The sequence below is a fragment of the Sturnira hondurensis genome, unplaced genomic scaffold, assembly GCF_014824575.4.
Source record: "Sturnira hondurensis isolate 20B ecotype Veracruz unplaced genomic scaffold, ASM1482457v3 Scaffold0017436, whole genome shotgun sequence".
NCBI lineage: Eukaryota > Metazoa > Chordata > Mammalia > Chiroptera > Phyllostomidae > Sturnira > Sturnira hondurensis.
This window is the reverse complement of record NW_028090067.1, coordinates 10,242,147-10,269,279: the sequence shown is the minus strand read 5'-3', so window position 1 is coordinate 10,269,279 and position 27,133 is coordinate 10,242,147. Positions and strand designations below refer to the sequence as shown.

General features: G+C 36.5%; 1 protein-coding gene across 1 annotated transcript in view; it reads right to left on the bottom strand.

The window, feature by feature from the left end:
- Positions 1-655: 655 nt before the first annotated feature.
- The window catches only part of HCFC2 (host cell factor C2), a 38,200-nt gene continuing 11,722 nt past the window's right edge, over positions 656-27,133 (bottom strand). The window contains exons 6-15 of the mRNA XM_037067835.1: positions 26,731-26,837; positions 26,435-26,623; positions 18,945-19,112; positions 18,367-18,419; positions 12,726-12,903; positions 9,477-9,680; positions 8,806-8,879; positions 6,401-6,541; positions 4,792-4,977; positions 656-4,170 (exon numbers count right to left, since the gene is read on the bottom strand). Coding sequence (XP_036923730.1) covers positions 3,856-4,170; positions 4,792-4,977; positions 6,401-6,541; positions 8,806-8,879; positions 9,477-9,680; positions 12,726-12,903; positions 18,367-18,419; positions 18,945-19,112; positions 26,435-26,623; positions 26,731-26,837 — 1,615 coding nt within the window. The 3' untranslated portion in view covers positions 656-3,855. The remainder of the gene's footprint in view (positions 4,171-4,791; positions 4,978-6,400; positions 6,542-8,805; positions 8,880-9,476; positions 9,681-12,725; positions 12,904-18,366; positions 18,420-18,944; positions 19,113-26,434; positions 26,624-26,730; positions 26,838-27,133) is intronic.

The following is a 27,133-nucleotide window of genomic DNA, read 5'->3' as shown; positions in this document are numbered from 1 at the left end:
AAATAAACTTCACTTATACCTGCAGTCTAAAAAAATACATGAATAAACACAACCAACCAGAAAGAGACTCACAGGGAACAGAGGACAAACTGCTGGTTGCCAGAGCGGGCTGGGGAGGCGGGTAAGAAGGTGAACAGGGGTGAGAGGTACATAGTTCCAGCCATAAATTAATAAGCCACGGGGATGTACAGTGCACAGCACAGGGAACAGTCAATTATGCCAGAGTTTGCATGGTGACAGATAGATACTAGACTTACCATGGTCATATTAGAAAGTATATAAATAATGAGTCACTATGCTGTGCACCTGGAACTAATATAATATTATACGCCAAGTATAATTAAAAAGTTGAAGAGTAAATAGAAGACCAAACAGAGGTGACAACAAGTTTAGACTGTTGTTTGAGCTATTTGCTTTTTAACTTCCAAGCAGACTAGCTCAGCTACAGTTAGGGTCGGGCTTTATATTTCTGTAAGAAAACGACTCCCAAACACAATCCACTGACTTAAAAACAAGATTTTTAGACATAATCCAATCTTTATGGATTATGACTATATTATTTTAAGTGACTAATATAAAAATCCACATTTGTACAGATTTACTCTGCCATCATTAATTTTTCTTTCATATAGTTCAAAATAAATAACACCTATAATTGGTTATAGTAGAAAAGGTGCTTTATTTTACATATCATTGGTACACAATACATAAAACTGCCTAAAATAATTTCTTGGAAAACATAACTGTCAGTTATACCTGTTAAATGGTCAAAGACCAAGTCTATTTTGCAACCCAGTTGGTTTGTGACCAGATGACTAGAATAATTTAAATACTAATAGTCTCTTAGTATCCAATGTTACAAATGATTTTTATGCTATAAGTGCTGCAATTTTCAAAAATAAAAATATCTTCAGTTATAGTAGACCATATCCCTAATCAGAACAAATCTTTGCTAGTCTACAAGTCTTTGAAATAATGGATCAACAGTTTCACCTTCTTATAGAAGGTTATGTTTATGTAATTCAGGTATAGGACAAGAGGGCCTTATACATGCAATCAGATTATTTCCATTTTATAAAAATGCAGATGAAAGTGAGTTTATAATACCCTATTTCTAGTCAAACTGCCAATATTTACTAAACTGAATCAAAACCAATATAATATTTTAGAAAACATAATTCTGAGAGCATGCAACATCAAAATCTTTTTACTACATATGTGAACCAAGGTTGCAGAGCCCAGAAAGAGGACTGTAGCACAAAGACTTGTACATCTGAATTGCTTATGCAGCTGGGAGAAGTAAAGAAACTAATTTAACTCAAACTCACTGTAAATCCTCTTATGATATCTGCAAAATATAGCCCACTGCTACTCAAAGGGATCTTCACTTAGAAACGTGCAATCACAAGAAGCTAAATGCACTTCTCTTATCACTTATTCCAATCCATTCTAGTCATGAACACACAGGTCAAAGATCTCTTATTAACTGTTAATGAAAAAGCCACAGAGACTTCTCAGCAGCATGTTTAAGTCACCAATCACTTATCAGACAGATAAATGTGACTAGTACTTAATTTACAAATGCTAAAAAAATAATAACAGATTCTGGGCTAATTCTCAGAGTTAAAACATGAGTTACTTTAACAAATCCCCTGGTAGAGAAAGAATGCCTTTCACAATAGAAAATAAGACAGATGTTAGAACCAAAGGTTCATAGTCACCTTGTGGTTTATAACATAGAGGCATTTCAGCAAAGTAAATTAAACCAAATACTAAACAGGTACAAATGTGCACACTCAAACAAATACTCCATTCTTTGCTTAAAGCCAGCTTATTCCTCGTCATTAAGAGAAGCTTCAAAGTGCAAACTGTTAATGCAAAGAATAAGGGGTTAAAAGCCAGGCCTTTTTCTAATGAGACAAACAAATCTTTAAAATAATTGGGCTTTGAAACATTACTATAACTTTCCATCCTTACTCTTTTTATAACTAAACGCACACACATACACAACAAACCCTAGCCTTTAGTATGTGCAAAATTGCTTACCATTTATTTTAACTTTGGTTAAGTATTTGTTTAGCCTATATCAGACATATTATGGAAGCTATACAAATAATTACAAACATAACAATGAGGTAAGTTAAAATTCTACTAGTGCAAAAAGCAAGTATATGCTAAAAGCAAAGCATATGAGTTAAACAAAGGCAGAATGAAGCTCTCACCAAGGAAGGTGCTGGGATAACAAACCAGAGAAGCTCCTTGTAAACATTGTTTGTAAAGTACACATTTAAAGATGAAGGATTCATACAGCCACCAAAAAAGGGTATTCTAACAACACCAGAGTAGTGCATTTGTTTTACCTTTAGAGTTTGGAAATCGCTCGTTACGCATCTAACAATTTGCATATTTTCTTCAAGAGAAACTTCATTAGTGAAACACATTAATTACAAATACTGTAGTATAAAAATCTCGGTTCTTTACAAAAATTATATATTAAAATATTCTATACACTTTAAATTAGTAACGAACATACATATATATCAATTCTGCACATTTATTAAATCTACCTTTTCTGGGAGTATTATACATGAAGTTGGAGGACATCACCACTCAGTCAACCTACACTGGCATAAGGTTACACAGCATGAAAAAGACGGACCTGTGCCCCTGTGGTTACTGCAGTTCTTAGTTGGAAATGTCTTTTCTTTAATTATTGCTCTGTATATTGATTCCCGATTTGAATAGGCAGTGAAACCATGAAATTCCTAAAAGGTTTAAAACAGGTTACCTGTAGCAGAGTACCCAGAATGCCTATCTGCATCTTTAAGGTTGTAATGGAACCTGAGAGTAAGCTATCTAACGCTTATATTTCAGTTGTAAAAAAGTTTATACAATTTTGAGGTAAAAACAATGCAAAAATAAAACATTTAGAGCACTTAGAAAAACCTTACAAATGTTTAAAACACTATTTCAAAATTTGTGTCCTTTTAAGGTGCTTATTTCTTTCTGCAAGAAGGGGGACATATACTTTAATTTTAATTTTAAATTATGAATGTTTTAATTTCAGCAAAAGAAAAAAGTTAGGGCCATGAAAACAGATGTTAAATTGTTCAGGGAAATCCTTCACTTTTGATGAAAATACAGAACTTAGGTACTAAAAGGGAGCTTAAAGGTAAAATATTCTATTAATGTGGAAATTAAGGGCCAAAGTTAAGTGCTTTGGCCAAAAATATATTCCTATATATCACCCTGGTATGAATCAAGAAAACATATTTTGCCATGATTCTTGGAAAATAATAAAAATTCAAAAGCAGAGTTTCTGAACTTGCCTCTTTAAAAAAAAATTTCTTAAGCTCTGTGCTAACTGTGAATAAACAAAGAAATTAAATGGCTGCTAAAACGAATATCACAAATATTATATTACCCAGTAGAAGAGAGCTGTTAGAGGAATACTGCTCATACAGAAGAAAGTCAGAGGGCGTCCTCAAGGACAGGGCCTTTACAATACAGAGAACATTTACTAGAGAGACAGCACACTGTACAACAGCCAGTTCCTAGAATCCCCTCAAGAACTCTGAGTTACATGGCCTTTATAAAATATACTTGGGTAATAAAACCATGTTCCTTGTGAAAGAGCTATAACTACAACGAAGAATCCATATACTAATTCCCAGAGAGTCTTTACTTCTTTTCTGTTTTTATTTGGATCTAGAATTGAGCAGATACATTTTAAGAACTTACAAATTCAAATTCATAACTGCTAGAAATACAAGGAATACTCTTTTAAATGACAAATCTTCATAACCAGTTACTAATAAATAATCGTAATCACAACAGCTTTAGTAAAAAAGAAATTTAATTTAAAGGTGCTTTTTTACTGTTACCTTGAAGCCACCGAACTTGTGTGGCTGGTCCGTACCCCTTTTCGTTCTTGGCCGATATCCTGAACACCACGGCGGGTCTCGAGGTGTAATCAATATGTGCATTTGCAAGTTGCCCAGTAGTTACTACACACGATGTCTTAAGACCACAGTAAATCCTCATGAACACAAGTTGACTTGGGTTATCTTGGATTTGTGCTGTGCGGATTGCCAAGTAGGCTGAATATTCCAAAATATTTCCAGAAGGCGAAGTCGGAGGTTCCCAGGAAAGATGGATACCCTCAATATTCTTGAAGAGAAGAAGGAAAATAACAGGTCAAGGTTCTGAAGTTTTCTCTACTATCACGTTGATTCTATCTTTAGAACACAAAACGCTGCTTTTGCTAAGGTAAATGCACTAGATGTTACAACTTTTATTGTTGAGTTTAAAAAACATACCCTAATTGGATATGCAATGTTTAATTTATGCCCACTTTTCAAACACATACCTAGGCTTAAATGTCTGCCTGTACTTTCCCCAAAAAGGGATTTTCTTGCTTGAAAGCGGACCTTTTCCTCTTTAAGGGAAGGCAGGACCTTAGAATAAAATATAATCCAATTTCATGTATTCTATTAAAATCTCCCAACACAAACTTTTTGGTTCCATAAACAACAAGAACAAAACTAACAATAAGAAGCACACCAGATTTCCCTGAGTTTCTGTAATTTGGATGCTGTAATTCTGCTTGAAATTTGGTCTTTAAAAATATTGTGAGTGATTAGCAAAGAAATATTTTTAAAATTTCTAATCTACCCCCTTTTAAATATCTCTCTTTATATCGACATGAACAAGAATCTCTAAACTGACGGTTTTACTTCATGTACACAGTTTCAATGATTTACGTCACCAAGTCTTGACCTGACATCTCACCTTTGAAATTCTGACTGCAGAAGGAGCTCCAGGAAAACCGGGAATACAAGTTTTGAATTCACTGATTTTGCTGAAAGGGCCTATTCCACAACCATTGATAGCAGCAACCCTGAATCTGTATCCTGTTCCTGGAACAAGATCTTGTTTCTTAAGTAAACTGTAGTCAGGTACGTCTGCATTTCCTATCTAAAATGTAATAGTGAAGGAAAAAGTGCAGTTAATTATTTTTAATTAAACAAAACTTTTAAAGGACAAATTATGTTTTAAAGTTCTAGTTCACATTTATTTCCCTCTTATCACACATGGATGAGCCCTCCAATACAAAAGCAACTAAGCCATAAATTGGGGCTTCTTATTCAGAGGAAAAGTGTGCTTCCCAGTTGTGAATCAGTGATTATAAGAAATATAAGGGTATTCTGTACATGAATAGTATAGAGGTAGCAAAAATTAACAACCACTATAAATAAAGTAATGATTATCTCTTCTCCATGCTGAATAAATGATTACATAAAATAATTGGATTTCATACTCTGGGTAGGTAGAGTGTAACATTTACAACTTTAAAACATTTTTTACATATTCTCCCTAACTCTCACTACACATCTGTGAAACATGTAGCACCAATATATCATCCCATTTTAAGACAGTTATGTCATCTCCATTTCATGGATGAGGAAACTGAGTCTCAGAGAGGTTAAATGAGTAACTTGTCCAAGGTTACCCTGTTGAGTGCTGGAACTAATCATTCAAATCCAAGTTTACTGGTTCTAAATATTAAGCTCTTTTTACCTTCTGGGAAAAATAGGTAGCTGCTAGGACCCTATATGGATATTTCCTTATGTATGAAATTAAACTGCAGCCAAAAATTTCATTAGGCATAATACTAACAAATTATTAACCAAGATTTCTATTTTTTCCCAAGAATTGGAAGAATTCAATATGAAAAAGAGGGACACCTATAACATTAAAAGAACTAAAATGTCATAATAAATTATATATTCTCCATTTATGCAGATCTTTGGAAGATTCAAACTGAGTATCTATTTCCTTGGAAATTCTCTCTCTGAAATTCCCCATTCCAGATAAAAAAAAAGTTCCATACACTTTGAAGCAGTTATCTATTTCATAATTCTTATAAGGTTATTTAATGTCATATGTATATATATACATATTCTACTGTAAGAGATTACAGAATCAAGGGAAAATCAAATTGTATTCATTAGCCTACACGGGGTTTTACATTTTTTAACTGTGAAATTGGAAATAAAGTTCAGAGTAAGAAAAAATATTCAATTTTGTAAACACATCACATAACAAAATTAGAGCTATTTTAAAAAATCCTTGTTTTACTGGCCAGACTATATTGTTTATGGTTCAAAATGCAGCCCAGTGATTATATAAGATTTTTTAAATGACCTGCTTGTGATATATTGTTAAAAAGATCTTTTAAAAAGAATATAAGGTAACTAGGTATTTTTATAGAATTCTCAATTACAGATTGTGAGATTCCAATTTCATGCATTCAAGTAACTCCAATCAAAATAATGAAAAAAAAATCTCATTCTTGAGGCTTATAACTCACAGTGTAGAAAAATATATCAATAAGTACCTTTGAGATGCTTTGCTTCCCTTTTGGCAGCAAATAAAACTGGCTCACCAAAGCTGTATTATTTTTAAAAATCCCTACATCACACCATTGTCGTTCTCCTCCTGCTTTCATTGTGGCCACTGGATTCGAAGGAGTCTCTTTCTAATTTCAGAGAAAGAAAAATTTATGAAGACTCTTATTGAGCATATAATAAATTTCAAGATTTAATAAGTCCATGCAGTGATCTACAAGTACGTATATGGATAAACACCATAACATTAATAGTTCATAAGTAAATAAACTTTTAACAGATCAGGTCAACTGAGAGTGAAACAGGGATGCCAATTCAAACATAGGGCGTGACAGGCATTCTGCAAGTCAGTAGCTCCGCACCACCAACCTGGCTGGAGTTAGCATGCTTTCCAACCAGTGGTGTGTTAAATGCCAGCTCCTCTGTGGAACACTGTCATATCAGGGACCCTCTTGGAAAATGTAATCCCTTTAGTGTGACGTTACAACTTGCTCCAAAAGGAGCTAATATGAAAAAAAAAATCATTCCAAGCTGGCTTATTTCTAGATTCAAAAACAACTAGCAGAAATTCAGCGATCTTTGCACTTCAACTACCCGTCATTCTCCAAACCTAAAAGGAGAAAAAATGTTCAAAACTAAAATGCAATTTGAATATCTTTTAGTACAGATACTAAGGAGGAGCAGAGTGAACATTTTACATGATTTATCTTGCTTAAAAGAAATAAACTTCCTCTACCTTAAGCTACTTTTAGTGATAAGTGAATTATACTTATCCCTGGAACTAACCTTTTTAAGCCATCTTCTTTATAAATGAGACACTGTTTCCAGAAGCTCAAAACAAATGTGCACTTCAGTTATTTATTTGTCTTAAATATATAACAGCAGAGGTACATGCTTATAATTCACATTATTTGTTATTTAGGCTATCACACATGACAAAGTGAGCTAACTAAGTCTTTAAGGCTTAGAAAAAAGTGTATTTTAATAATTCTTCTCTGAAAAGAGTTTAAGAACACTAGGACTTAACATTCTGTAAAGGTAAAAGCTGGTGAAGATAAATATATGACCAAAATCCATAAAATCATGATTGAAAAAAAACTAAAGCTATAGACAATTCTTGAAGACTCTAAAAAGTAAATATTAGGTCAAATAAAAACTCTTGCTCATAGCAATAAAGTTGAAATAATTGGTAATTTTAAAATAAATTAAAAAGTATACAGATACACATGCACACAAACACATACTGTCCTCATATTTATCTAATTAAGGTAATTTCAGTACATTGGTGAGGCACATTCTTGACATTTTAAGTCTGGTGCCATGCGGATCAATTCTGGCCTCCATAAAACCACCCGCGGTCAGGGACTGCTGGGCTACCCTGCAGGTGTGCCTAACCCGACACTGCAATGTTCTGTTGTTCTCCTCTTAGATAGCTGGTGACAGAACCATTCAAGAACCATTACAGAACCATTACATTAAAACCATTATGTAATTTACGAATATGCATATATGTGCATAGACACATTTCTGATTATGAAAGTAACACATTTCATTAGGGAAAAATATTAAAAGCATAAAAAAAGTAAAAATTATCTGTAGCCCCACAACCTGGAAAAATTTATCTAGCACTGTAGTGTAAATGTGTGTAGACTCAGGTGAAACATGAATATATGGATGGGGTGTATTTTTTTTAATGTTCTGTATTTTTAAAAATTGTTTTGAGAGAGAGAGAGAGAGAGGAAGGGGGAGAGGGGAAAGGGGGACAGAAAAGGAGAGGGAGATACCTGTTTGTTGTTCCACTTAGGTATGCACTCATTGGCTGCTTCTTGAACGTGCCCTGACTAGAGTTCAGACCTGCAACCTTAGCTTATCAGGAGGATGTTCTAATCTACTAAGCAACCTGGCCAGGGCCGGTGATATTTTTATTTATTTATTTTTATTTTTTAAAGATTTTATTCATTTAGAGAGAGAGGAAGGGAAGGAGAAAGAGAAGAACAGAAACATCAATGCGTGGTTGCTTCTCACATGCCCCCTACTGGGGACCTGGCCCACAACCCAGACATGTGCCCTGACTGGGAATCGAACTGGCAACCCTTTGGTTTGCAGCCTGTGCTCAATCCACTGAGCTACACCAGCCAGGGCATGTTAGTTTTTAATAAAATTGGGACCACGGTACGCATGGATCTGTGTGTGTGTGTAGCTTTTTATCCAGCTCGTTTCTCTTTAACACTACTGCGAACATTTTTCCTACTCAACTCTTCATTTTTCAATCTATGTCAAATCATTACTAGAGGACACCCAGGAATATTTTTGTAAATCTGCACCCAAGCTGTTTAGCACTTAAAGCATAGTTAGCCATCTGTAAACACACACTGTCTCTGGCTCATATACTTACAGACAACGGCATCGCTGGAGCATGTGCCTCCACACGGCTGATCTTAGTTGCAGGCAGTGCACATGTTTCATCAACTAAAAGTTAAACAGTTCATCGGATAAGTTTTCTACAGTCACTTATCAAACAGACACATTAAAATGTAACTTATAAATATACAGAAAGAGCCAGAGTGATAAAAATCACAATAATTAGAAATATGTAGCCTCTAACTCATTCATAAAGTTGGTTTTTCCACAGTTTGATAACCAGCTAGAACTTCAGAGAACATTTACCAAAGATGAAACAAAATGAGAATTTACAAAATCAGAAATCCATCAAGCTGCGGGAACTGTTATTCCATAGTCTAGAACTAATCTTTTCTAAGAAATAAGAATTTGCTGAATATATTCACATTATTGTATTTCAGTGTGCACTGATTTAAATATTTTACGCAAAACAGCAGAAAGTATATTGCATAATTATTTTCATTGAAATGCTTTATATATTTATAGATGATTCAATCTAAGGTGAAATGCAACTCTCATCTAAAACTGTTTGACGAATTTGTATACAAATAAAGGTTCAAAATACAGTATGTGAAACACATTTCATTTCCTGTTTAAAACAAATAAATTTGATGAATTTATATACAAAAATGGCTCAAAATACAGTATGTGAAACACATTTCAAACCTTCAGATTTGGTACTGAATGTTGTTAGTGAAGTTTCATCTTTAACAACTGCCCCATTTGTACTGGATGATTCAGTTTTAATGGTCTGCTGGGTTACCATAGTTTGTGCGCTGCACACAGTACTGGATACAGACGTTTCAGGAATTATTGTTCTTAAATCCAGGCAACTACTTAGAACACCTGTATTTGCTGAAGTGTGAGGACCTGAAATTAAAGGGAAAAGATCAATTATTAACATAATACCTGCAGATAACTGTTGTCGTTATAGTTCTTGTCACACAATTCTTGGTATTTTTCAATTTCGAAATCATAAACATGAGCACCGCAAATGTCAGTTATATGAATTAACCATTAGTTTCCAAAATATTTAGGCAAAGTGCATGATATTCACAATGGATGTCCAACTTCTCAGCCCTCTCTTCCATTCTAAACATTACATAGTTGTTCTGAAAATAACTCTAAATTATACATCAAATGGCCTTGTCTCCGAGTTTAGGGGAAAAATAGAGGTCATCAGGCATAAATACGATCAATTTTGTGCCTTCTCCTGCCCTATACTCGAAAGGTGCTTATGACTGTGCCCCTCCTCTCCATCTTCTCTTTCCATTTCAGAGGATGAACTGACCTGTCTCCTAAGGAACTTTAATCTATCCTCCTGTGCTCTTGGTCCCATTCCTTCCCCCGTATTTTGGAACTTTCTCATCAATCATTCCTCTCTCTTCAGAATTTACAATTATTTTTCTTCAGTAGTTTTTGGCCCCCAGTCTATGATATTATTGAGCCTACAAACAAACTCTCATTTTCCCTGACCCCCAAGTCTGCTCCAGTTTCTCTCCTGTTAATTCCCTTCAGAGCAGTCTCTATTTCCTTTGGAGACTGGACATCTTTAATTGGGGTTCCTAACTATAGGAACACTATAGAGGTGTTAGGTGTTCCTATAGTTGGTATAGTGTTCCATACCAACACTATAGACTTTGATAAAATGGCTCTGGCAAACTTCAGTGATTTCCAAGGCATACGTTTCCATTTTCATTTACTTCGCCTTTTTGCAGTGTACACTATGCTGGCCACATATTCCTTTTGGAAGCTGTTTCCTTCTATGTCTAACGTCCATTCGTTCCACAATACTGAAGATTTACTATCTACCAGACTTTGTGCTTGTTTCTACAACGGTCGAACAAAGCAGGCATGGACTATAGTTCATGAACGTACAGTCATGTGGTAGAGAGAGGCATACATACACTAGCCACAAACTGATGCCCACTACAGATGGGGGAAAAATGATACTAATCTTCCTGGTCCTTTTCCTAACCTGCTAGGAACCCAGTTTCAATCTCTTTAGCTAGCTTCTCTTCTTTAAATGATTCTTTAACTGCAGGTATTCTGAAACCTTTTCTTTTCTTCCTTTACATATTCTCTCTAGGCTTTAACCACAATTCATGATCAGACCTCTCTCAAACACCCGTCATGGGCACTGTGCCCATTGTTGGGTATCTAGCACTGAATACATCAGACAGAGTCCCTGCTCTGTGAAGCTTACATTTTAGATTCCCTTAACTTCTAAACTTACATTTCCAGACAAGAACTACTTCCCAGACTCCAGACATAAGTACTCAAGTGCCCTTCATAAATCTTTACCAAGTACGTTTCTCAAGTGCTTCAAAAACAGTAAGTTCAAAGTCAAGCCTCTCTCTTCCCCAAATTTATTCTTGCTCCTGAATTTCTAACCTTGATCAATAGTATCATCAACCACTGAATGCCCAACCCAAAAAACTGGGAGTCACATTCAGCTCATTTCTATTTCTCATATAAAACCAGTTTCCAAGTCTAATAGATACTACTTTCTTAAAGTCTCTGAAATGATGTCTTCTCTCCTTTCCACCCCACCTATTGGTTTAGTCTCTAAGCTTCTCTTTGTAGAGTCCCACAAGAGTCCCTGATTACCTATTTTACTCCCCACATTTCCTATCATAATTCTTCCCGATGGTGAGACTGGAGTGCCATTTCTGAAGAAGAAACCTAATCACATCACTTTCCACTCTTGAAAAATACCAGCTACTCCAACCTACAGAGAAAAAGCCCAGTCTCTTCCTGTTAACCTGAGACTGGGTAGCCACTCATTCATGCATCTGAGTGTCTATGACATGCCAGGTACTATTACTGTGTGACTAATCTGGTTTTCCCCATTTGCCTAGTATTCATTTTATCAAAACTGCCTTGTAATATAAAATATAGAGTACATTAAGACTTTGAAATCTCAAAGTTTGTATTTGTTTTTCAAGAGTAAAAAATTTTTTAATAAGATAGACATAGAAAGTCACTACCAGAAAGAAATTTAAGTTGAAGTCTAGGACCAAGCTTCTATAACTCTGACCAAACAATTCCCTTACATAAGAAAATCAGTAAAACAAAAACATTCTCCTCTTCCACAAGTAATGAAATGACAAAAATTATTTTCCTTGAATATTTTTATATACCATCAACTTAAAAAGAAAAATGCAAATAAAAAGAATATTCCTCTTGCTAAGTTTGAATCATTGAAGAGTAATTAAATTTGTATCAGCTGTCATGATTTTTTCAAATTAAAAATAAAGTCATATGCTTCTATGTCAGGGATATATCAGAATGAGATTTATGAAATAATTTTAGATAGTAAAATCAGAGGCAATACTTAATATATTTCAATGGCTTCAGAATATTCAAATGAACTTATTTTAAACATAAGGTCACCAAATTACAAGCTTTCCCATGAGTACGACTGGCTAATCAACAGTTCTCGTAAGTAACTTCTTTTCTGTTGGCAAGTAACTTCCTTCCAGTTACTTGGTAAACAAATATTCACTAAGTGACTACTATTTACCAGGCATGACTCTGGCTGCTGAAAAAGACAGAAGGTGAACGAGACAGACAAAAATCCCTGCCCAAAATAAATAACATCAAACAGTAAGAGATGCTAAGAAAAACAGTACTGGAATAGTGACACTGAACACAATGGCCAAATGCAAATGCCAGGCAAGGGCTTCTTCATCGGAGTTCCATAGCTCGCAACTACTCACTACAGTTCAGGCAAGTGCTTGCTTGGTACCTTGATATCACACATCACTCTAACTGGAGTCAATATGGTAGGTAGATTATTATTTTGAAAATGGATCAAAACCATGTAACATTGACTTTTTCAAAGACTCTAAAATTCCCTGTCATTATTATAGAAAGCTTCATTTAGCTTTACTTAAAACACTATCTTTATACCTTCATTTTTCCTTAGCATATCCACCACACAACTATTATGATTAGAAGCATTAGTTGCCAAAGATGGATGTAAAATGGCATTAGAGTCAGTTGATGCTTTGAGATCTGGTTTGTTTTCCACTGAAGTTCCTTTTGTAGCTGTATGTTCGGTTTTTGTACTGTTCATTGTATTATTGATCTATAAAAAAAAAGTTTATTGTAGTAAGCAACATTCAATTACATAGAAATATATGTTAAAAAGCAAGTAAAATAATTTACATCTCAATTATTTTGAAAATAAATTAAGCAAAATATATAACAGTTTAAATTACATTCTTAATTTGTATAGGATTATTTTTAAATTTTATAATAGTTTAAGAAAGCAATTTCTTCTCATGTAATCTCCAGTCTCAAAAGGCAAGTTCTAAATGGGAAAGGGAGGCTGTATTTTGAGGGGGAAAAATCTACATTTTTATAAGTTGTAGTTAGTATTCAAGCAAATATGTATGCAACAAAGGAGATAACACCATAGCTACTGAGTTTAACATTCTAGTCAAATTTTCTCAGCAAGATCAGACATTTATACTACTTATCTGATGGCCCCTAAAAGTAAAATCTCAGTTACATGGAACATTCAAGCAAATGAATTATTCCATACAACTAAGTTTTCCATATAGACAGTAAGATTTAATTCACAGACACAATATGCTTGGCCATTAAAATTTTAGATAGGAATCATCTTAAGTACATTTTCTTTGTCTTCTTATACTACAAAGAACACACTGAATTTTTTTTTGCTATTTCCAGTCATCAGTGTGAATATCAGTTATTATACTGCAGTATCTATAGGCCTAATGAAACATAAAAATAATCTGACTTCATTCAGATGCCCCAGTATAGCTGCTCCTGTAATTTCTCATGGCTCTAAGGAGGCTCGTCCATAACATGCCCTGTAGTTAGTTTTCTTCTAACCAACAGAGATGGTGCTACTGTCAATAAAGGGCGATGACAGCCACAACCATTAGGGAGCACTATACCGTGTGGCAGGACTGTAATACGTATTTATAAAGTCTGTATTTCCATCAACCTTCACAGGAACTCTGTAAGTTGGATAATGCGACCCCTGTTATACAGGAAAAAAAGGAGACTCAGAGGGCTTAAATAATCTACCCACAGCCAGGTACCAGTAACAGAAGAGCTAGAATCTGAACCCAGGTTTATTTCACTCTGAAGTCTCCATGTTACAGTGTCTCTAATGTGCTTTTTGCTAAAAAATCAGATATCCATTGTAACTAGAATTATGTAAAACCCTGAAATTTTTGGTTAAACATAGTAGATTAAACACAGGTTCTTCCACAAACCCAACTCAAATAATCATAAAGAAATTTTTAAAATATATATTTAAAGGTACATACTTATAAGAAAAAAGAGAATAGGAGAAGAGGCAACAGAAGGTAAGAAGATATAAAACACAGAAAACTGACAGTGAAAAGCCTGGAGGTGAAAAGTCACTAAAGAGGCAAACCACTCATGCCAAATAGCCCAGAAGGTCTTGGGAACTGGAGGCATCAGGTGCGGAGGCTGGGGTGTAGGGTGCGAGTGAACCCCAGAAGACGGGGTGTAGGGTGCGAGTGAACCCCAGAAGACGCTTATGGGGAAGACTATAAAAAGTCGCTGCAGCCCCAGCTCTGCCCTTCCAGCACAGAAAGTCGGACAAATTCTTCTCCCTCATTCTAACTGTAGATGGGAAATCGGTGGAAAGGTGGAAATGTGAGGCTCTGGACTGTGGTAGAGCGTTTCCCAGGTGATGATGGAGAGGAGGCACCAAGCAGAAAATAAAGGTTCAGTGAAAGTCTGCATGCTGAACAGCAAAATACCAAATAAATTTGTGTTGTTAATAAGCCACACAGTCTATGGGATTTTATTCTAGCCGTCTAAATGGATGAAGACATCTTCCAAGCTCCTTTTGATGCCTCACTTTAGAAATGAAAGGATGGCCAAACACCACATTTGATGACAGCCTCTAACATGAAAGTCTAGGACAAAATAAATTTTTTAAAAAAGAGCTTGAAAACAAATATTGCTGAGAGTAGAATATAGCTCCAATTTTTTAAAAGCATAATTCTGAAAGAGATAAAGGAAGATACTATATTTATAAGGAATGAGATGCTACAGAAGAAGTAGAGAATAAAATCAAGCTTTTAGAAATGAAGTATGTGTGCCCTGGCTGGTGTGGCTCAGTGGATTCGGCCCCAGCCTGCAAAACAAAAGGTGGCTGGTTTCACTGTCAGAGCACATGCCTGGTGGGGGCCAGGTCTCTAGTTGAGGGAAGGTGGGGGGCAGCTGAAAGATGTCTCCCTCGCACACTGATGTTTCTCTCCCTCTCTTCACTTCTCTCTAAAAGTAAATACGTAAAATCTTAAAAAAAAAGAAATCATGTGGCTGAATAGATTTAAAAATTGAATAGATTTACAAGTGAAGAAATTTTTCATAAAGCAGAGTAGACAGAAATATAGAAAATAGTAAATAAATCATAAAATCAGAGGATTAGTTCAAGAGTACCATTCAGTAATTAACAGGAGTCTAAAAAATATGAAAGAGAAAATGGAAGGAAGAAGTAATCGGTAACAAAAGCCATGAGTTTCCAGAATGATGGGGTCCACTGAATGGACCAGCACAATGAACAAAGTAATAGCACATCACTGTTGAAATTCCTGATACTGGAATAAAAGGAAAAAAACTAGGTCACATACACATGATCAGGAATCCAAGCAGCACCAGACCTCTCAACAGCAACACTGGATGCGAAAAGACAGCAGGAAAATGGCTTTGAAAATTCTGAGGAAAAAGTTTCTACTATAGAATTCTATAGCCCAGCCAAACTACCAAGCAATGTGAAAAGACAAAAGCATTTTCAGGCATGTAAATTCTCAAAACGTTTACCTTTCATAAACCCTTTCTCAGAAAACGACTAGAGGAAGTTTTACAACAATCCAAGGGAAACCACCAAGAAAGAGGGAAAATGAGATCAAGAAACACAGGCTCTAACCCAGGAAAGGAGAGAAGCAATGCCTCGTAGGAAACAAATCAAGTTCCAAGGCAACCGACCGCTGGGTAGCAGGCCTAGGGAGAACCAGCAAGACTTCAGCATCAAGATACAGGGCTCAGGAGGGATGACTTCAAGGGGTAAAAAAGAAGGAAAGAAAAAACTACCTTATATGTTTGATATTTTGAGAGGAGTTTTATAATTCTGTTGGAGAATTTGAGTATAAATTAATGATAGGCAAGAAGAAAACTAAGCAAATGGAAAAGTGAGGCCATTAACAATGCCAGGAAAAACAAAAAGTTATGTGAAAAAGGAATAATGCTTATAGCATACTACATGGCACAGCTGTGAGTACATCATTGTTCACAGCTGACATGTAAATATCAAATAATAATTCATCTAAAAACATTTGAAGGATATGGAAGGGGCAAGGGGAAGAAACGGCAATATGTTGATAGATCATCAAGTCTTCAACTTCTGTTACTGAAAGCAATGCGTCTAAAACTAGAAAGTCAAGAAGTGGTAGCATAAGGATTTTCTTTAAAAGCACAAAGACAGGTATCAGAAGATAGCCAAAAAAGCTGAAAGTAGTTGTTTCTAGAGAGGCATGATCAAGAGAAGAGGGGGACAGAGTAGGGGCCTATTGTTCTTCATGACAAACCTTCTAGTACCACCTAAATTTGTAAGAATACATTTATACACACACACATATACAATATATAAATGCCCCCTTAGCCATGGTTTTGTTTTTCATAGTTTCAGTAACCTTGGGCCAAAAACATTAAATGGAAAATTCCATAAACAGACATAAACAAACTAATAAATAACTCCTAACTTCTACATTGCATGCAGTTCTGAGTAGCAAGATGACATCTCTTGCTGCCTGGACGACAGCCACCCTATGTCCGGCGTATCCATGCTGTACACACCACCTACCCACTGATCACTTAGTAGCGTCTCGGTTACCAAATGGACTGTTGTGGTATCACAGTGCCTGTGTTCAAATAACCCTCCTTGTACTTAACAATGGCTCCAAGGTGCAAAAGTTGTAATGTTAGCAATTTGGATATGCCAAAGAAGGTGAAAGTTCTCAACAAATAAATTTTTAAAAACCATATGCTGAGGTTGCTGAGATCTATGGTAAGAAAAAAATCTTCTATCTGTGAAATTGTGAAGGAAAAAAAAATTCGTGCTAGTTCTGCTGATGCACCTAAAACTGAAAAAGTTACAGCCACAGTGTGTGATAAGTGTTTAATTAAGATGGAAAAGACATTAAATTTGTAACAGAAAGACACAATCAGAAAAGTGTTCCAACTGATAGCAACATGCTGTCAGAAAGCACTTAGCCTACATGAAGACTTCAGCAAGGGATCTCCTGAAACAAGTGGCCACATTCATGTAACTTTTATTACAGGATATGGTTACAATTGTTCTAGTTAACTATTGTTGTTAATCTTTTATTGTGCCTACTGTATAAATTAAACCATCATAGGTATGTATGTACAGGAAAAAACATAGAATATATACAGTTTAGTACCAGCCACAGTTTTAGGCATCCACTGGGGGTCTTGACACGCATCTCCCCCAGATAAGGAGGGACTACTCTGGGTGTGTGTGTAGTCTATTAATATGGCCTCCTCAGAAATAACTATATGTGCTTTACTTGTTACATACCCTTCAGGACATAATAAGCCTCTTCTGCTCATTGCAGGTCCTCTGCCATGTTCAGAACATGTGAACCTATAGCTACATCATTTCCCTTGAAAAGAGTCTGCTGTGAATGTAGACCACAGATTACCAGATAAAAACAGTGTAGCCCTGACCAGTGTGGCTCAGTGGGTTAGGAGTTGTCCCACAGAGTGAATGGTCACTACTTTGATTCCTGGTCAGGACTCATGCCTGGGTTGCAGGTTCAGTCCCTGGAAAGGGTGCTATGAGAGGCAACCAACCAATCAATGCTTCTCTCTCACATCAATGTTTCTCTCCCTCTCTACTTCCCTTCCCCTCTTTCTAAAAAAAAATGAATAAAATCTAAAAAAAACAAACAAAAGAACCAGTGTCAATCCTAATAAGCTTCTTCATTAGTCTCCACAAATGCTTACTGTGAAGACTTCATAATCAAGAAATAACCTCATAAACACAGGTGTTCAACTTAGCAACGCATATTCTTTGGTAAACGAAATATATAGTAAAGGAATATATTTCATGTATATCTGGAAAGTACACCTTCAGAAATTTAAAATGTGCATGATATTTAGAAATGTCAAAATACAGATTTCAAGATCCTGTAAGTATAAATAATGGATTGGCCTCTTATGTTAATGAGGCTACTTCAATCTCCTGACCAGGGGTTTTAACTCAGGCTACTGTCACAATGATCTGTGGCGCTTTCTTTAAGAACAGAACCAGCTGGGCATCATCCTAAAAATTCTGTTATTACTAGATCTGGGGAAAGGCTTAGGAATCTGTGTGTTTGTTTTTTAACCTCTGAGGTGATTCTAATGTACAGCCAGGGTTGAGAACTTTTGTCCTAAGATAATATGTTAACAATATTAATAAAAAATGGGACTATAACCTTAAACATTCATTTACCACCCTAAATATTTTTTAACTTACACTGTTAGGAACGATGCTATTACTGTCTTGTCTGTGAGGGTCCATCTTGACTCCTGTAAGAAGGAGAGAGTTCAGACTGATATGCTGATATAATAAAATATATTATATACAATCAAAAAATTTTTTAAGTTACATATTAACAGTAAAAGGTAGTATTTTTATCAAGGTTTTTTGTTTTCTTAATAGTATGCTTAATAATTGACTGAAATCCTTTCTAGAAGAACATGTAAAATTAAATTTGCTTTTATTTTCAAGTGGCAGTTCATTAAAAATATTTTTGAAAAAAAGCAAAATCTTTATAAAAAGTTAATTAAAACTATCTCTGAAGTAGTTTGACAAATTAGGAAAGTCCATCCAAATCAATCGCAGAAGAAACAGTCTACGTACATACGTCTGAGTTCTCCTACAGAACAACCGTGACACAGCCAACTTTTAGAGCTGAAACAGGACACATTTGCTTTACCAGGCTGGAAACATCATACAACGTTTCTCAAATCAGGTCTATTCACAGGCTTTCCTGCAATATTTTTTTTAAACACACATAAGCTCACATGTTTTAAGTGTGAAAATTATGTTACCTTGCATATTCGGTGCTGCTGAGGAATCTGATGGTGCAGCTTGGTATGGCAAGTCAGTATTCAACTGCAAAAGATAGCCCTCGACTGTGGGCACTTCATCCCACTTGACATGAAAAGAGTTGGTAGTGGCTTTGATCAGTTGTACTTGTGATGGCGCCTGTGGCTTCTCTAAAGAACAATATTGATATTATAAGCTTCAAATGTATTAACAGTTTGCCTATAAAGTTTGTGTGAACTTGAAGCTCTGAAAATGTCAGCAATGAATTATTTCATCTGATCACCAAGAGAGAGAAAATTTACTCATATGAACACAGCTATGGTAGGTCAAATGAAAATAATTTGGGGTTTTGATTCTATTTATTTATTTAATTCCTTATACAAATAAATCTATAAATAATCTAGTTCTAAGCTATTAGGGCCATCAAATTCAGAAAAAATGTTTAATTCTAGAAGGTCGGGGGGAGGGAATGACAACCAAGTATTATATAGTTATAGCTATGTAATTTTACATTCTCTAAGATTTTAATTTTATGAACCACATTTTAGCCAACACTTATAAGTGTTAGAAATACTGTTAATGCCAGGTGATTTGGATATGACATTTTGGAAAAATGTAACTTCTTTGAAGCTAATACCCTCTTATCAAAACTTGTACTATCTGAAACAGGTAAATTACTTTGGTATAAAACATTACCAACATTTCTAAAACAAATCAGAATCACAGATCCTTAGAACTAGAAAAAAGGATCTGAGATTATTTCTATTACATCCTTTTCCTTTTAGTTTACCTACCAAACCACAGAACTCACAATTTCAGAGGGAGTACATCACAACTTTGCATAGCTAGATAAGAAAACTTATTGGCCCTGGCTGGTGTAGCTCAGTGGATTGAGTGTGGGCCTTTGAACCAAAGGATCATGGTTCAATTCCCAGTCAGGGCACATGCCTGGGTTGCAGGCCAGTTTCCAGCAGGGGACACATGGGAGGCAACCATACATTGATATTTCTCTCCCTTTCTCTTTCCCTTCCCCTCCAAAGATAAATAAAGGAAATCTTTTCAAAAAAAAAAAAAAGAGAAAACTTAGTGAACTGAAATCTATAAATAATAATTGAATCCTTATAGAGCACATCTAATATCTTTTCTTTTTTAAAATATATTTTATTGATTATGCTATTACAGTTGTCCCATTTCCCCCCCTTTATTCCCCTCTACCCTGCTCACTCACTCCCACCCACATACCCCAACTTTAGTTCATGTCCATGGGTCACACATGTAAGTTCCCTGCCTTCTGTTTTCCTATACTAATCTTAACCTCCCCCTATTTTCTACCTACCATTTACGCCACTTATTCTCTGTACCTTTCCCCACCTCTTTTGCTGATAACCCTCCATGTGATCTCCCATTTCTGTGGTTCTGTTCCTGTTCTGGCTGTTCGATTTGTTCTTGTTTTTGTTTTAGGTGTGGCTGTTAATAACTGTGAGTTTGTTGTCACTTTACTGTTCATATTTTTATCTTCTTTCTTAAACAAGCCCCTTTAACATTTCTATAATAAGGACTTGGTGATGATAAACTCCTTGAACTTGACCTTATCTGAGAAGCACTTCCTCTGCCCTTCCATTCTAAATGAAAGCTTTGCTGGATAGAGTAATCTTGGATGTAGGTCCTTGCCTTTCATGACTTCCAGTACTTCTTTCCTGTCCCTTCTTACCTGCAAGGTTTCTTTTGAGAAATCAGCTGACAGTCTCATGGGCACTCCTTTGTAGGTGACTGTCTCCTTTTCTCTTGCTGCTTTTAGGATTCTCTCCTTATCTTTAATCTTGGTTAATGTAATTATGATGTGTGTTGGTGTGTTCCTCCTTGGGTCCAACTTCTTTGGGATTCTCTGAGCTTCCTGGACTTCCTGGAAGTCTATTTCCTTTGCCAGACTGGGGAAGTTCTCCTTCATTATTTGCTCAAATAACTTTCAATTTCTTGCTCTTCCTCTTCTCCTCTGACACCCCTATGATTCGGGTGTTGGAACGTTTAAAGATGTCCTGGAGGTTCCTAAGCCTCTCCTCACTTTTTCAAATTCTTCTTTCTTCATTCTGTTCTGGCTGATGTTCATTTCTTCCTTCTGGTCCACAGCATTGATTTGGGACCTGGTTTCCTTCCCATCACTGTTGGTTCCCTGTACATTTTCCTTTATTTCACTTAGCATAGCCTTCATTTTTTCATCTGATTTGCTACCACATTCAACCAATTCTGTGAGCATCCTGATTACCAGTGTTTTGAACTGTGCATCTGATAGGATGGTTACCTCTTCCTGACTTCATTGTATTTTTTCTGGAGCTTTGATCTGTTCTTTTGTTTGGGCCATTTTTTAAAATCTTGACACACCTATTATGTAGTAAGGAGTGGAGCCTTAGGTGTTCACCAGGGCCAGGCAACCCATGTCGCTGGGTTGTGATGCTGTATGTGGGGGTGGGGTTAGAGAGGGAACAATGGCGTCTACTCCACTCTCTGCCAGTTTTCAGTCCCTTCCCCAACTTCCCACAAGCAAACTGAGCCCTTCTGGTGCCGATTCCTTGGTGGGTGAGCTTGTGTACATTCTAGGACCCTGTGGGTCTCTCCAACAAACTCTCCTGTGAAACTGGGAGTTTCTCGCACTGCTGCCTCAACCCCACAGGTGTTTTCAATCAGTGGTTTGAGGCTTTATTTCTCCATGCTGGGGCCCTGGGTTGAGTGGCCTGTGTCACTCCCCAGTCGTTCCTCTGGGTTTATCTTTGCATGAATGTGGTACTGCCCAGCCCACAATCTGCCACCTTGGTGGGTCCACCAGCCACCCCCTTGCCCACCAGCTGCAGCCTTGCCCACTCTGGTCTGTCAGCCTCTGCCTCTTGGTGAGCCCTCTCCACCTGGCTGCTCACCTCCGCCCCTCCTACCGGTCTGGATGGATGTTTCTTCTTTAACTCCTTGGTTGTTGGACTTCCATACAGTTCAATTTTCTGTCAGTTCTAGTTGTTATTTTGTTCTTAAATTTGTTGTTGTCCTTCTTTTGGCTATGTGAGGGGGCACAGTGTGTCTACCTATGCCTCCATATTGGCTGGAAGTCTTGTAACAACTTTTATTCTAATGTCTATCTCTTTATCTCTTAGAGTCGGGGGTCAGTGAACTACGGCTCATGTGCCTTTTTTTGTAAATAAAATTTTATCGGAACAAAGGTATGCTTACTATGTATTGTGTATGACTGCTTTCATGCTACAATAGAGTTGAGTAGTTATAACAGAGACCAAATGGCCCTCAAAAGCCTAAAATATTTACTACCTGTGCCTTTATAGAAAAAAATGTGATGGGCCTATTTCAGAGGATAATTAAGCCTAGTTCCTTCAACTATCCCCATGTAAATTCTTCCATGACTCTATTTGCAATCCAGTTTACTTATGTTTCTCAAAGTGAGGCAACCCACACCTGAACAAAAGCAGACAATAAGAAGCCAAGTACAGGAGGTATACCACCCACATAGCAGAAGTTATATGATGAGAGAATCGGAAAAACAGTGGGGTGCAAATCAATGAAACCAAGAAAATTGGAAAGGTCCACCGAGTACTCAACACAATAGATACACAACAGGCCCATCATCATGAAAGTTAAGAACAAGGGGACAAAGAAAAAATCCTAAAAGCTATCAGGAGTGAGAGGAAGGGTCACATTTAAAAGAACCCCAAAATCACAAGTGGTCTGGATTTTTTAACAAAAACACTAGAAGCTTGAATACAATATAATGATGTTTTCAAAATTCTTAAGGGTAATGGCTTCTAATGCAGAATTCTATTTCCATGCAAACCACCAACTAAAATGAAATATTTTCAAATAATGCAAGATTTCAAAATAAGTTTGTCACCTATGTACCCCTTTTTGGGATGTATTTCATAAAAATGAGGAAGTAAACTAGGGGAAAACACATGGGATGCAGGAAACAGGGAACCTAGCACGAGGGAGAGGCAAACCATCCCCAAGAAGAGGAGGAGGGAGCCGCCAAGACGGTCACTGCGCTCAGTCTGTGGAGGGCAATCGCCCTACACTGGAGCGGAAGAGACCTCTTCACGATGGTGGAATCTGATAGAACATCTGGGGCATCTACCCATAATGAGAGAAAATTCAAGCAAATGACAAAGTATGGATTGAATTAGCGGTAAATACACATGAATCTAAAACAAACAAAAGAGGCAATTATTAATCCATTACAAATCAAAAATGGTACAAAGAAGGTATGCACAATGTTCTCCCTACGGCTAACCTGTCAACAGTGTTCATACGGTCACGATGGGAATCCTGAATGTCCACCTAACAAAATTATGATGTAGTTACATTGAGAGAATAGGGAATAGTGGGAAAAGATAAATCCTTAACTTTCATAGTAGAAAGTGAGCCTATTATGCCTAAACTGAAAAAAATCGAAGTAACAATTTATTTATGCTATATGTAGATTTGGAAGTAAACACCAAAAAATTGTTTAATGGAGTTAAAAACATATGCTTGTGAAGGAAGGAAAATGGGAAAAGAGTGGGGGAAAAAGACCACTATTCATAATATGGAGCTATACTACTCTTTTAAATATTGCCAAATGCACAAAGTTTAAAAGTGAAAAAAGGGTAGATAAAGAGGCCTCATTCCCCACCCACAAAAATTGATGCTAACTTATCAAAAGGAAAAGCAAAATGGTCCTTATGATAGGGGCAATGATTACTTCTAGGTATATATTCATGTCTAATGCCTTTTACAGAAAGATTTATGAAAAAACTGGCCATTCAGAGCTAATGACTTTTATCTTTTTAGAAGTTGCATATCCCTTACAGAACCTGCTTAAACTGACATATTTGCTACTGAGAAAAATGTATATGTACACATTTTCCTTCCAGTCTCAGAGGATGAAGTTTATTCTTAGGCTTCGGTTAATAATGCCCACTTTCAAAGATGAATCAGTAATTTGGATTCCCCCCACCCCGCTTTCTAGTATGTGCTTCTTTCATAGTCTCTAACTTTGTTCCATTTATTATTTTTTTCAATTGTGAATCTAAGTGCATCCTTCAAGATTTTTCACTTTATACATTTAAAACTCCTGGAATCATGGGTGTGTTTTATCATCTGCTTTTCTCATATTACAACACATATTACACCTCCAGATCTGACTTCTCTACTGGCCTCTACTGGAGGCCTCTGCTGGAGGCCAGTAGAGAAAGCAGATCTTGTTTTTCATGGTCTTTGCCTACTTGATATTATTTCATGGTCTTAGCATGGTCTAAATGGAACTCAATTTTCCCCACAAGCCTGTTTTCTCATCGGTCTTTCCCATCTCAGTAAATGAAAATACCACTAAGTTTTTCATGCTAGAAACTTCATCCCTGCCCTGGGTGAGTGGTTCAGTTGGTTGGTATGATGTCCCCCACACCAGAAGGCTCCAGGTTCAATTTCCAGTCAGGGCATATACCTACACTGCTGGTTCAATCCCTGGCCAGAGCCTGTATGAGAGGCAAATGACTGATGTTTTCCACATCAATTTCTCTCGCATTTCTCTCTCTCTGTCCCTCCCTCCCCCTTCTGCTCTAAAACCAATGAAGGATATCCTCAAGTGAGTATTTAAAAAAAACCAACTCTATCCTCCACTCCTCATTCTGTCATCTGTCACAGCCAATTCATCAGCTAGTTCTGGCAATCACAACTCCAAAATATATTCTGAATGTCTCCATTTCTCATTCCACTGTCACTACAGTCTAAGACGTCTTGACTACTGCAAAAGCCTCCTAACTTGTCTCCCACATGTGCACTTTTGACCCCTCTAACACGTTTTCCATGCAACTGCAGTGACTATTTCAAAACGTCCAATAAATCATGCTATGTCTCTCCTTTAAACTGATAAATAGCTGATTTTACACTTTAAAAACAATTTACACTTTTCTCTGATGTTGGAGGCCCTGCATGATCTGTCCATCCTATGGTCACCTCTCCAAGCTCCATTGCTGTCCTCCCCACTTTTCCTCAGCTCTAATCTGTTCCCAAACATGCCAAGTATTCCCACCTCAGGGCCCTTGTACTTGCTGTTTACTCGCCCCTCTTGCAGTTTTCCTCCAGCTTTTTCTGTAAATAGCATCTTTGCACCATCTGGATTGCATCCCAAATGCCATCTCATCCTTTCCCAGCTACCCATTCTGAAGTAGCCACCCCCTTCATTTACCCTCCAATACTATCTCATTGTTCTCTCTTACTGCCTTCACATGCTGACCAGAAACTGAGCTTACTTTGTTAATTTGATTATTGTCCATCATCTCCCTGCCCTCACAGTCTTTTAGAATAAGAGTTCTTTGACGGCAGGGACATTATCAGTCTCATTCACTGCTATATTTTTAACATTTGGGACAATTCCTGACACACAGCTGTCTATTGATAAATAGTTATTGAAAAAGTAGATGTAAGTTCCATATTTAAAATTTTTCTTGGTGTTGTAAGTTTTTGAAAAAATCTTTTATTTTGAAATAATTTTAGATATAGAAAAGTTGCAAAGAATTCCCAAATACCCTTTACTCTATTTCCCCCTAATGCTAACACATTTGTTAAAACTAAGAAGTTAACTAAGTATAGACTATTGGGATTTCACCAGATTTTCAATTAATGTCTTTTTTGTTCCAGGAAGGTACCAGCTTGCATTCAGTCATCATGTCTCCTTAGTCTCCTCCAATCTGTGACTATTTCTCAGTCTTTCCTTGTTTTTTAGCACTTTAAAAATTTGAACAGTAGCATTCACATAATCTGTAGAATGTCTAGAATGTCTGTCAATTTGGGTTTGTCTGACATGTTCTCATAGTTAGGGCGGGGTAATGGATTTTTGGAAAAAGTATCACAAAAGAGAAATTTGTTTTTATCACATAGTATGGAAGGCAGGGGTAAATGATATCAACATTAGTGACATTAACCCTGATTACTTGATTAGGGTGCTATTTGCCAGGTGCTATTTGCCAGGTCCCTCCACTGTAAAGATTCTATTTTTCCCCCTTCCCATACTCTCTTCTTTAGGAGGAAGTGACTGCCCTGGCTGGTGTGGCTCAGAGAATTGAGTGCCAGCCTGGGAACCAAAAGGCTGCCAGTCCTATTCCCAGACAAAGCACACGCCTGGGTTTCGGGACAGGCCCCAGTTAGGGGAGCATGAGAGGTAACCACACATTGATGTTTCTCTCCTTCTCTTTCTCTCTCCCCTCCTCCCTCTACAAATAAATAAATAAAATCTTTAAAAAAAAAGAAGAAGAAGGGAGTCACTAAATCCAGTCTGCCTTCAAGGAGAGGGAAATTAAGAAACTCTCTTGGAGTGGAAAGTATCTACATATATTATTTCTTCCAAGCACTTTTAACTACGGAAAAGACAGGCAATGGCATTTACAGACAATCTAAAAAGATGGACATTAATTGAATATTTATTTACCTAAAGGAAAAACTGTATCTGTTAAATACTCTTACCTACCAGTATCAAGATACCAAAGATCCTTGCAGCACACCTGACTATTTAGTGCTTTTCTGTAGCCATCTCTTCCACTCCAAAAATACAACCGAGTGCCAATTGCAACAGCGCAGTGCCCAGCTCTTGGTCTTGGTCTTGAATTTTTTTTATCTTCCTGAGAATCTGATACTAGGGTGGTCCACTCTGCTGTATCTGAAAAGATAGAAACATCCATGATTAACCTACTATTCTTAAACTACAAAACAATAATTATTTTGTTAATAAATTCTACTTCAATAAGTAACTCTTAAAAGACTCACCAAGATTTAGGCAAGAAAACGAACTGGTACATTTCCATTCACTATCATGAGGTGAAGTCTCAATACTTTCCCCCTTATGTGGAACCCATCCACCAAAAATGTACATTCTAAAAAACAAACAAAAAGAATATAAAGTAATCGATCTCTTTCCTAAAGCTTTAATTTTATTTTTTAGATTTAAAATGCCAATAATAGACTTAAATTTCTTCTTTGTTGACATCAACCTACACTTGTCAATGTCAAGGTAATGGAAACAAGATCATGAATCAAGTGAAGTGTTCAAGAAGTAAACTTCTTTTAAGAGTTTACAATTTCATGAAGCAATAAAGATCAAAATTATTTTTCTCTGGCAAGTTCTTCAAAGTGAGAGACATTTCAATCATTATACTTTTGAAAACTAATA